Raw genomic sequence first — 12,750 nt, forward strand, 5'->3', positions numbered from 1 at the left:
GCTAGGGCTGGGTCTGCCTCCTCCAGGGGCAGCGCTTGCAGGTTCACTACCTGGTCCCTGAAGGGAGTGGTAGGAACCTTGGGCACATAGCCGGGCCGGGGCCTCAGTGTTGCACTGGAGTCAGCCGGCCCAAACTCAAGGCACGATTCGTCGACCGAAAATGCCTGCAGGTCCCCACCCTCTTGATCGAGGCCAACGCAGTCAGGAGTAGGGTTTTCATAGAGAAACTTCAACTCAACTGACTGCAAAGGCTCGAAGGGGGCAATTGTAGGGCTCTTAGCACCAATGCCAAATCCCAAGAGGGTAGGGAGGGAGGCCTAGGAGGGTTTAACCTCCTGGCCCCCCTAAGAAACCTGACAACCAGATCGTGCTTCCCCACCGACCTCCCCTCTACGGGGTCGTGGTGAGCGGAAATAGCAGCAACATAAACCTTAAGGGTGGAGGGGGACAGCCTACGCTCCAACCCTTGTTGCAAAAAGGAAAGCACGGCTCTGATCGAACATCTCCGGGGGTCCTCACGGTGAGAGGAACACCATTCGACGAACAGGTTCCACTTCAGCGCATAGGCCCGTCTTGTGGACGGTGCTCGTGCTGAAGCGATAGTGAGAGCTACCTCCTGGGGCAGATCACCTAGAACCTCCGCGTCCCGTCCAGGGACCACACATGGAGTTTCCACAAGTCTGGACGCGGGTGCCAGAGGGTGCCCCGTCTCTGAGAAAGCAGATCCTTCCTCAGAGGAATCGGCCAGGGAGGGGCTGTCGCGAGGAGCATGAGTTCCGGGAACCAGGTCCTGTTGGGCCAATATGGAGCCACTAACAAGACCTGCTCCTCGTCCTCCCTGATCTTGCACAGTGTCTGTGCTAGCAGGCTCACTGGGGAACGCATATTTGCGCAGGCCCAGGGGCCAGCTGTGTGCCAGTTCATCCGTGCCGAGCGTTGCCTCGGATAGGGAATAGAACCACTGGTAGTGGGTGGTTTCTAGAGACGCAAACAGGTCTACCTGAGCAACTCCGAACCGACTCCAAATCAGCTGGACCGCCTGGGGATGGAGTCTCCACTCCCCAGGGTGTGCCGCTCGAGACAGCTCGTCGGCCACCTGATTGAACACTCCTGGGATGTGGATGGCACGAAGGGACCTCAGATGCTTCTGACTCCAGAGGAGGAGGTGGCGGGCGAGTTGCGACATGCGACGGGAGCGTAAACCGCCTTGCCGGTTGATATATGCAACGGTCTCAGTGTTGTCCGTACGGACCAGAACGTCCTTGCCCTGAAGGCGCCCTCTGAGGCGGTTCAAGGTAAGGCGTACTGCCAGCAACTCGAGGCAATTGATATGCCAACGCAGTTGGGGACCCGTCCACACCCCTGACACTGCGTGTCCATTGTACATGGCTCCTCAGCCGGTGGCCGAGGCATCTGTAAATACCACAGCATGCCTGGATACCTGCTCCAAGGGCACTCCTGCCCGAAGGAACGAGGGATCTGTCCACGGGCTGAAGGTTTTGCGGCAGGCCGGTGTAATCTGAACCCGGTGAGTACCGCGTTTCCACGCCCACCTCGGGACTCGGCCATGGAGCCAGTGCTGAAGCGGTCTCATATGGAGCAGCTGCAGCCATATGCCCCAGGAGCCTCTGAAAGAGTTTCAGTGGGACCGCCGTCCTGCCTGATAAAGTCTTGAGGCAGTTCAGCACCGACTGAGCACGTTCCTGGGTGAGGCGTGCTGTCTGGTTGACCGAATCCAACTCCATGCCGAGAAAAGAGATCCTCTGCGTTGGCACGAGTTTGCTCTTTTCCCAGTTGACCCGAAGACCCAACTGGCTGAGGTGCCTCAGCACCAGGTCCCTGTGTGCGCACAACTGCTCTTGAGACTGTGCAAGTATGAGCCAGTCGTCGAGGTAGTTGAGGATGCGCACACCCCGTTCTCTCAAGGGAACAAGGGACGCCTCTGTGACTTTGGTGAAGACGCGAGGCGAAAGGGACAGCCCGAAGGGCAGGAACTTGTACTGATATGCCTGACCCTCGAACGCGAATCGCAGGAATGGCCTGTGTCGCAGGAGAATCGAGACATGAAAGTACGCGTCCTTCAGGTCGATCGCTGCAAACCAATCTAGGGGACAGACGCACCCAAAAATGCATTTCTGCTTCAACATCTTGAACGGCATCTTGTGAAGTGCACGGTTCAAAACTCGCAGATCCAAGATCGGTCGTAACCCACCGCCTTTCTTGGGCACAATGAAGTAAGGGCTGTAAAACCCCGACCTCATATCGGCTGGAGGGACCGGCTCTATCGCGTCCTTCGCCAGCAGGACTGCAATTTCCGCACGCAAGACAGGGGCATCGACGGCGGACGCCGGGCGAACTGAATCGCGTAGCCGAGTCTGATGGTCTGCAGGAGCCACCGAGACGGACTGGGGAGCGCTAGCCAGGCTCCGAGAGACCGTACCAGCGGGACCAACGGGGCCACCGACATACCCGCGGTGGGGCAGCGAGGTGGAACACAGGGACCCGGCCCGGAGCCTGTGACGGCTTGGCCTGTGACGGCGGGGGGTGGGGTCTGGGTGTGCAGTGTAACACTCACCTGATTTCTCCTCGTGAGGGAGGAAACACAGGGACCCGGCTTGAGGCTTGTGACAGCCTGGCGTGTGACGACTTGAAGCGGGGACTTGAGTGCTACCGCCCTTACCTGGTTCCACGAATGGGCAGGAGGGGTGCTCTTGGGCAACCCACTGCTGCCTGCTGGCGAGAGAGGAGAAGGGAAGTGATCCTGTGATGCACGGTTCACCACTCTCCTCCTCTTGATTGAGGAAACTGCTCTTTTACTGATGTTTTGGGCGAAACAAAAACAAAACGAAACAAAGGATTCTCCACCCGGCCCTCCTCTGGGGGAGGGAGTGGTGCAGTCACCATCTCCCGACGAACAGTCTCCACCATCTCCGGGTCGCCCGTCTCAGGGCCTCTTGCACTTGCGCTTGCCGCCAGGTTTGGCGGGGGCCTGGATGGGCTGGGCGTCCTGCCTGCGACCGGCTCCACGACGCTGCCTGGTGGAAGGCTGCTTCGGCTGCGCGGGAGCAGGGGCAGCCGCAGCCGCAGGGGGGCGCCCACGGCGACGAGCAGGCTGAGGGGCTGCAGCCGAAGTGGAAGCAGCAGGTTTCCTCCGGCGCATGATGTGTTTGATCGCCTCAGTCTGCTTCTGGGCTGCCGAGAACTGCTGGGCAAAGCTCTCGACAGCGTCGCCGAAAAGGCCGGTCTGCGACACGGGAGCATTCAGGAACTGTACCTTCTCCTGCTCCTTCATGTCAGCAAGACACAGCCAGAGATGGCGCTCCTGGACCACTAGCGTGGACATCGCACGACCCAGAGACTGTGCGGTCACCTTCGTCGCTCGAAGCGCGAGGTCCGTCGCAGCACGCAGCTCATGTAGAACCGCCAGGTCGTGACCACCCTCGTGCAGGTCTTTCAGGGCTTTGGCCTGGTGGACCTGCAGTAACGCCATGGCGTGAAGGGCAGAAGCCGCCTCCCCACAGGCTCTATAAGCACTGCCAGTTAGACCTGACGAATACTTACAGGCCCGCGAGGGGAGACACGGGTCACCCCGCAGAGTGGTAGCGGCTGTTGGACATAGTTGCATGGCCACAGACCGCTCCACAGAGGGGATGCCCGCGTACCCCAAAGCGGCTCCACCATCGAGGGTGGTGAGGGGGGAGGAGCCGCAAGATTTGTTTCGGGCAGTGAAAGGTGCCCTCCACGATCTTGTGAGCTCCTCATGCACTTCCGGGAAGAATGGCACCGGAGGGGGGCGCTGAGAACCAGCGCGACCCCCGCCGAGAAACCACTCGTCCAGCCTCGAAGGATCGGGACGCGGTGGAGGATTCCACACGAGCCCGACATTCTCGGCGGCCCAGGAAAGCATAGCCGTCATCTCTGGGTCTGGCTCGGACAACGCTACCACACCCGAAGGGGGCAACGCAGCCGGGTCGTCATCCCCGGAGAGAGAGGACTCGCCCTCCGATGCAGCGATCGACATCTGGTCGTCAGAGGGGGCGCCGAAGGAAACGCGTGGTGCACTCTGTCAAGCAGAGGGCCCAGCGCGCTCCTTCGGCAGCTCCACCGGCTGCGGAGTGCTTGAGGGGTGAGGAACTCCTCTTGGGGAAGCCCTCACCGTAACACTCAGATTACCTCTGACTCCAATAGATCCAGCGCCGCCCCGGGAACGAACACTGGATCGCGGCAGAGGCAGAGGGACTCCGCCATGTTTGACATAACGGAGTCTATTGTGCAACTCCGAGATGGTCATGTCCCCACAAGAAGAACATGAACCATCCACGAAAGCTTCCTCAGCGTGCTGAATGCCCAGACACGTGAGGCAGCGATCGTGACCGTCCTGAGGCACCAGGAAACGACCACACCCAGAAACGCACGGGTGATAAGACATCTTTAAAAGACGCGATCACCCGTGTTACTCTTTAGAGAAAATTTGCTCTTTATTAGTGCTGAAGCACGCAGGGAGCTGGCCACCACACACTCCTAGTGTGACTGCCTTCACGGAATCGAACTCTTTCTCCCGTGAGACCGCGACCACCGCTGCTGCGCTGTAACGCCCGCACTCGCCGCTCGTCTTCTCACTCGTTCAGGAAAGGAGAGCAGCAGTAATTCACCGCCGCCGGCTCCGGCGAAAGGATGAATTATCGCGGTGCACCCGCTGCCTCTTATACTCACGCTGTGATCAGCAGCAGCTGGATGCAATGATCGCATGCCAATGTCCATTGGCTCGTTTAGTTACACTCGAAGTGGATTGGTCTCTCTGGCGAGGGACTTAATTTTTTTTTTGGAAGAAATTTGAAGCATTTTTTCCATTTGTTTTATCAGTAAATAAAATAATAATTTAATCATATTAATCTTTAAAAAAATATTTTAATATTTTGAAATGTGTTTTCGTAACATCTCACTTAAGCATAAATGGCTGTTATGTATTGAATATACAAGATGAATATATTTTCCATGTTTTTTTAATTTTGTTTACATTTTTAACAAAAATATTATATGAAATTTTAATTAAAAAAATTAACTAAAATTAATTTTTAAAATGTATGTATTAAGTAAAAATAATTAATATTAATTAATATTATTAATAATTAAATAAAATTACATGATTTTACTAATATTTTCTGCTTTTTCAGTATTTTATTAATAATTAAAACAATGTCATAATATTTTATTATTAATAGTATCATCTTTTATTTACATTTTAATAATTTAACTTTAAAATGCACTTTTGTAACATTGATTAAACAAAAGAATTTGAACAGCAAATCAGCATCTTAGAATGATTTCTGAAGGATCATGTGACACTGAAGACTGGAGTAATGATGCTGAAAATACAGCTTTGATCACAGACATGAATTACATTTAACTATATATTCACACAGAAAGCAGTTATTTTAAATTGGAATAATATTTCACAAAATTACAATTTTTACTATATTTTTGATCAAATAAATGCAGCATTGGTGACTTTTCAAAACCCGACCACAAACGCTTGAGCAGACAAACATCTAAATCTGATCATTTGTGAATTTAGAATTTATACTCCTGCATTACTGACGGTGGACAGAAATATGACTTGTCGCGTCACACCTGGTTAAAGCGCGTGAAACGCTCGGCCCAGTTTCCCTTCTACTGTCCTTTACTGTCAGCTGTAATGCATTATTCAAATATAATGCCTGAATAATCACTGAATGTGTATGTAGGTCAGCAGCAGGGCTTTATGATGGCCATTATGCTGGAGATTCAGTCCGAGTGAAGTTCTCGAATGATTTTACGCTGAAGCAGAACAGACTGTGTGTTTGTAGAGAAATGGACAAGTAGTGAGTCACTACCGCTTTCATCTGAGCCTCAAAACATCACACAGGCTCCGTCTTCACTGTCATATCAACAAGAGCCTGTTTCTTAGAAAGACTCCTGCCAGAACGGCCAGTTCTGAGAACTAAAGCTGCAAAAATAATGACTGTTTTCAAACAGGTTTCTCAGAAACGGCACAATAGTCCATCACGCGGCTCTCTTTCATACGAAAGAGACATAAAACGTGGACTTTACACTGTATTCAGAGTCTTATGAACTCACATGATGCTTTGTGTGATGAAGAGACTGATATTACAGTCATTAAAATCAGACTTTCAATTAATAAAGTATTAATAATTCAGTTTAGTGCAGCACAGAAATGGCCTGAATGTACTATATTTACACAGGATTCACAATTGTATAGAGAGTGACCACTTTTGGGTGTTTTTAGTAGTTTTTTTTTTTTCATTATTAGTCTAATAATAGCTAAAATTATTTAATGATATTTCATTTTTTTAAATATTATATAATATTGTATAAAAATGTAAAAAAAACAAAAAAACATTTTATTATTATTGAAAATCTGATTCAAATTGTGCATTGTCAGGATAGCAAAATAAATATTTACACAGTGTTCAATTTCAAATGGTAAAGGTTTTTTTGTTGTTGCGCTTTTCCCCTCATTAATTTATTTGAACAATAATTGGAGTAATAGTTTAATAATATTAATATTATATAAAAATTCTATTTTAACAATTTAGCTTATAAATGCATTTCTGTAACATCTATGTAAAAGTCAAATATATATATATTTATGAACATATTTGCTTTTTTACATCTAATTATTTTATTCATAATAATTTAATAATATTAAAATGATTACATTTTAATAGTTTAGCTTAAATGTAAAAGTAATTAATGTATGTACAAAGTAAATATATTTTACAAACTTTTTGTGTGGCTTTTTAATGTTAAAGTTTCATTATAGTAATATTTAAGATCATTTTTGTTAATGTAATTTTTAAATAATAATTTAGCTTAAAATGCAATTCTGTAACATCTCACTTAAGCATGAATGACTTATGTAGAGGACAAATATTTTTATGAACGTTTTTTTTGTTATTTTAATAATATTGTATAAAAGTAACTTTTTAGTAATCATATTGTTTAAAAATGCATTTCTGTAACATCTCACTTAAGCTGTTAAGTATGTAGAAGTCAAATTATTTTTTATGAGCACATTAAAATATTACAAAAAATTTAAGAATCATTTTGGAATTTGATCTTAACTCAATGAATCAAATCTGACTGAATAATGAGGAGCAAAATATATAGGTTTATTTTTGTTGTTGCTGTTCATGTGTTCAATCAAGCAACAATATTTTGGCCTAAATTTGACCTAATTTTCCTCATTCTACTGTAAGTCGTGTTGATGATTTCACATATTGTTGCAGTTCAGGGTAATATTAATAAAATCAGTTGGATTTCAAAGACTTTTATGTACTTTTGCACATGCTAGATGTGTATGTGAGCACGCTCTGTTAATTGCAGGCATGACAGATGAGTTATTGTGTGTCTGTAGGTGGCGGATCTGGAGGCTCACGGCGGTCAGGGACCCAGCGACATGCTGAAAGACGAGCTCACTCAATCCCTGGAGGAGCTGGAGAACCTACTGAGGGCAAAGGACGAGGTGAGAGCGAGCGCGAGCGCGCGCACACACACACACACACGCACGCACTGACGGAGGGCAGAGTCCAGCGACATACTGATGCACTTCACTGAAAGTCACTAGTCCAGTTACTGCAATCATCTCCTCAAACTCCTGCGTATAAGACACTAAACACACACCTGTTTCTGCGAGGCCTCGCTGGATTATATGTTTCTGCACATTACTGCATTTCAGGAGATCCGTATTCTCCAGAGTAAGAAGTCCAACTTCCACGAGCTGGAGCGGGAGAGAGAAGAAGCCATTCACAGACTGCAGGTGCATGCTTTACATCTATGCAACATTTAATTAAATAAAAAATTCAGTTTGTAATAATTAATTAAACAATTCAATTAAATTCAAATAATTAATAATTCAATTTAATGCATCGTGGAAATGGCATAAATATAATTACACATTTTTTAACCTTAAAATTTGTATTATCATTATACATATATTTCAAATAATAATGACTTTAATTTAAAATATTTATATTCTAATAATATATTAAAATAATATATTTACTTTGTTTTTTGCTTTTTCTACATTCAATTATAATTTTATATGATGGTTTTAATTTAAATACTGTATAGTTAAAATATTTAAAATATTACTAAATTGTTCATGTTAAAATGCTTCAATTGTAATAATTTATTTAAAAAATCTAAAATAATATATTAATAATTTAGCTTAAAAATTACATAAAATTGGTTATTTTAGATTATTTAATTAAAATAACATTTAATTTAATATTTAAAAAAAAACAGTAAATGTTTAATTTAATATTGAACGTTCAACTTGCATGTCTGTTATGAAAAAGTGTAAAATCGTATACAGTTGTAAAGCAACTTTTTGGCATTTTTTTTTATTGTCTACATGTAGTTATCATTTTAAATTATTATATCAATAATAATAATTCAGCTGTAATGCATTACAGCTGTATTATTAATGCATTATTATTATTATTTAATTAAAACAATAATTTAATGATATGTTATATTTTTTTATAATTCATATTTTAATAATAATTGAGCTTAAAAATCATCACTGTAACATTAAACTTCAGCTTGAATGACTGTTGTGTAAAAGTCAAAGAAATTTTAGGAACGCTTTAAAAGATTATCTAAAAAAACGAAATCATAGCTGTACATTAAGTAACTATTTTAAGAAGAACTAAAATAATCATTTTAAGCTAAATTATTATTAAAATATGCATCATGCTTTTCGGTAACATCTATAAAAGTAACAAAATATTATATATTATATTATAAAACATGTATACTTTAAAAGATCACTTGAAATTGTGAATCATGTGTTTACTTCAGTATGCAGCTGCTTTGTTTAATTGAGGATGAGATTTTTCTAAGAAGGCATTTTCCAAATGTAGAGGGTTAGTTGCTGTGAAAGTTGTGGTGAAATCTGGACATCCCTGTGGTTTGTGTGAATGTGTTTCAGGAGCTGGAGATGCGTAACGTTGAGCTGGAGCGGCGCGTGCAGAACTCGGAGCAGACCCTGGCGTCTGCGCTGGAGGATCGCGAGCGCGCCGAGAACGAGGTGCAGAGGGTCGTTCAGATCCTCGACGTCAAGATCTTCGACCTCAACGACCTCCGGCAGAGTCTGGTCAAGCTGATCAGTAAATAGTGTGACGCGAGAGACGGATGCTCATTCTCTCTGCTTTCTTCTCTTTCATCTTGAATTTGCACTGAAAAGCTCTTTCTGTTCCAGTCTAGCAATAACTTCAGTGTTGAGGAGGTTACGATGGCAGGTCATGAACAGTGTTGTTACGGTACGGTTTATTTTTGATACAGAAACACTAGTGCTGTGTGACGTCTTTACAAGATCACAGGTATTCTTTTTTTTCTTCATTTTTTTCTTTTAAATCATGATAAAGGTCACACATCATGAAAAATAGGGCTGAAAAAAATGTGTTCACAAATGCATCACAGTTCTTTCTCAAACGATTCTGTATTAATTCACCAAAAAAATACATAATTGAAATTTTATTTTAAAGTATTAATAATTAAGTTTACTGCAACACAAGTTCACAAGATTCAAAGTTGTGTAAAGATTTTTAGTTATTTATTTTTTGCCATTTTTACATCTGCATTTAATTATTTCAAATTATTATTGAATTATAAATTATAATATATAATTAAAATAGTAATTTAATGCAATTTTAATAATATAAAAAATTATTAGATCTTAATAATAATTTAGATTAAAAATTCACACATTTCTGTCAAATTTAATTTAAGCAAGAATGGCTGTCAATGTTAAATTTAATTTTTATGAACACTTCAAAACATCGTATAGAGATTGTTTTTCCATTTTTACATCTATATCCAATTATTATTTTAAATTATTATTTAATTATACATTTTATTATATAGTTAATAATAATAATATTATTTTAATTTATTTTAAAAATCGTCACACATTTCTGTAAAATTCTACTTCAGCATGAAGGGCTGTTATGTCAAAGTCACATTAATTGACAATATGTCAAATAAAAAAAAAACAGGTTAAAAATGTATAAAGATTGACTACTGTTTTCTTTTTTTTTTTGCAATTTGTCATCTACATTCAATTATTTGAAATGATTATTTTAAAAGTAAATATTATATAGTTATAACAATTTAATATATTTTACTAATTAAAAATGTATATTATTTGTAATAATTTAATAATTAAAAAATTTACACATTTCTGAAACATTAAACTTGAGCATGAATGGCTCTTATGTAAAAATCAAATGAATTTTTACTAGCACTTTAAAAGATTAGGTTAAAAATTGGAATCCGTTTGGAATTGAATCTTGACTCTGTGAATCAAAATCTAATTGAATCGCGAGTATTTAATGAATATGATGTGTGATTTAGTTCATAACCAAAACAAGACCTTAGTGGCTCAAAATGCCTCAAACTTTTGGGAGATATATGAGAGGAAAGATATGGGTGGAAATGATGTTTACCATTTTAGAAAGTCATGAATGAGCTTTTGTGCCGTTGAGTTTGTTTTTGTGATTCAGTTTCTCAGCTGGGAGTGAGTGGAAACCAAAGACCAGCTTGAATGTGGCGCCAAGCGCCTCTCTATGTTCATACTGTGGAATGCTTAGTATAGACGACAGCACTGATATAAAGCATTAAATATTAGCTGCATTGGCAGAAATATATGAGTAGGTAGAAATAAACAATTCTGTTATGATAGAACATTAAGATCCCTTGAACTCATGAGGGAATTTATACTTAAGAATAGCTGTAGTTCTTTATTGAGGAATGGATGAATGTGCTTGAATGCATCGGTGTAGTTGCTTTGTGCAGCTCTAAGGCTTCAAACTTTAATTTGATTAAAGGGATAGTTCAGGCAAAAATGAAAATGTGCTGAAAATGTCCATCTAAGATTAGGATGAGTTTGTTTCTTCATCAGATTTGGAGAAATGTAGCAGTGCATCAGTGTCTCAGCAATGGATGCTCTGCAGTGAATGGGTGCCGTCAGAATGAGAGTCCAAACAGCTGATAAAAACATCACAATAATCCACACCACTCCAGTCCAAAACACAGTTGTGTAGAGATTGATCACAGTGGGTTTTCTTTTTTTTCTGTTTTTTTTTTTTTTGGCATTTTTATCTTTTACCCTCTCGTTTGTTTTTGTTTTGTTTTTTTACTTTATTTTATTCTTTTTTTTTTTTTGCTTTTTTCTACATTCAGTTATAATTTTATATGATGGTTTTAATTTAAATACTGTATAGTTAAAATATTTAAAGTATTACTAAATTGTTCATGTTAAAATGCTTCAATTTTAATAATTTAGTTTAAAAAATCTCAAATTTCAGTCTGTATTGAATTACATTGAATTGCTGATGTGATTTATTGCAATTACAAATGCTCAAAAAAGTCCTGGAAAATGCAATATTTAAACAAATAAAAGATTTATTTAAATTAGATTTATCACAACTTTGCTAAGTATTATATTTGCTCAATTACAATGCATTTTACAATACAAAATGCATAATTTAGAACTTGATTTTCTTCTGTAAAAAATGTCTTTTTAAGTAGTTTTTTATGTAAAAAATATATTTTAAATTCTCTTGAAAAATGCAATATTATGGATTATGAACTTGTTTTAGCAACCGTCTGAAGTTAAAATGTCTTAATGCTGGATTTGTTTCAGCTTTTGTCTTCTCCAGATGTTAACTGATGGACTGGAGTGGTGTGGATTATTGTAATGTGTTTATCAGCTGTTTGGACTCTCATTCTGACGGCACCCATTCACTGCAGAGCATGCATTGCTGAGACACTGATGCACTGCTACATTTCTCCAAATCTGATGAAGAAACAAACTCATCTACATCTTGAATGACCTGAAAAAGAGCACATTTTCAGCAAATGTTCATTTTTGGCTGAACTGTTTCTTTAAGTCATAGGCTGTAATGGTTGTACAGCTGTGTATTGGATGTTGCATTATACAGTATCTTTATTATAGCACAAGAAAGCCGCTTGTGTGGCTTCCGACTGCAGTATTTTAAGTGCCAACAGCCTGTTTTTATCTGTTCTCTCAATCCGCAGGGTTCGTCACGAACAGCACAAGCCACGTTTGTATTTGTGTGCTTTATACATATATAGTCAAATAAACAGGTGTTTACTTTTATATTTCTTCTTCTCTCTTCATGCAGTACTTGAGTATGTGTACTGCTTTGTATAATCGACAATGAGAGCATGTGTGATTTGATTTGGAGAAAGTGGCAAGAACTCTTTTCAAGGACAAACTCTCCTAATGTGCCATCATCATTTCTGCTTGTGAGTGTTCAGACGTCTTACTCTTGATGTGAGAGCCTTATTTTCCCACATGCATCTTAGGTTCCTCCTGCAGCTCTTGACAGGCTGATTAAATGATGACAGTATTTCATTCTACACTAGTAAGAGTCATACTGTGCCGACCGGCTAACGCAATCAGCTGGAAACTCCAGAGCAAAGACTCACAAAATATCATGTTCTCTGAATTGAAAGCAAACCTGCTGAATAAATTTGTTTTACATTGAATTACCTGTGTGATTTATTGCATTTACATGTGTGCAAAACATCCTGGAAAGTAATATTTAAATTAAATTAGACTCATTTAAATATGCATGGATTTAAATATTATATTTGCTCAATTATTGCCCCAGCAAATGCATGCTTACTTGTGAATTCTTAAGTTTTAAAAGTCCATAC

General features: G+C 40.9%; 1 protein-coding gene across 2 annotated transcripts in view; it reads left to right on the plus strand.

The window, feature by feature from the left end:
• The window catches only part of LOC131531805 (homer protein homolog 3), a 43,881-nt gene extending 32,912 nt beyond the window's left edge, over nt 1-10,969 (plus strand). For both annotated transcript variants that reach the window (XM_058762874.1, XM_058762864.1), the window contains exons 8-10: nt 7,418-7,525; nt 7,739-7,819; nt 8,996-10,969. In XM_058762874.1, the coding sequence (XP_058618857.1) occupies nt 7,418-7,525; nt 7,739-7,819; nt 8,996-9,181 (375 nt within the window). In that variant the 3' untranslated portion in view covers nt 9,182-10,969. The remainder of the gene's footprint in view (nt 1-7,417; nt 7,526-7,738; nt 7,820-8,995) is intronic.
• Nucleotides 10,970-12,750: the final 1,781 nt, after the last annotated feature.

This window comes from Onychostoma macrolepis, chromosome 02 (genome assembly GCF_012432095.1).
Source record: "Onychostoma macrolepis isolate SWU-2019 chromosome 02, ASM1243209v1, whole genome shotgun sequence".
Classification (NCBI taxonomy): domain Eukaryota; kingdom Metazoa; phylum Chordata; class Actinopteri; order Cypriniformes; family Cyprinidae; genus Onychostoma; species Onychostoma macrolepis.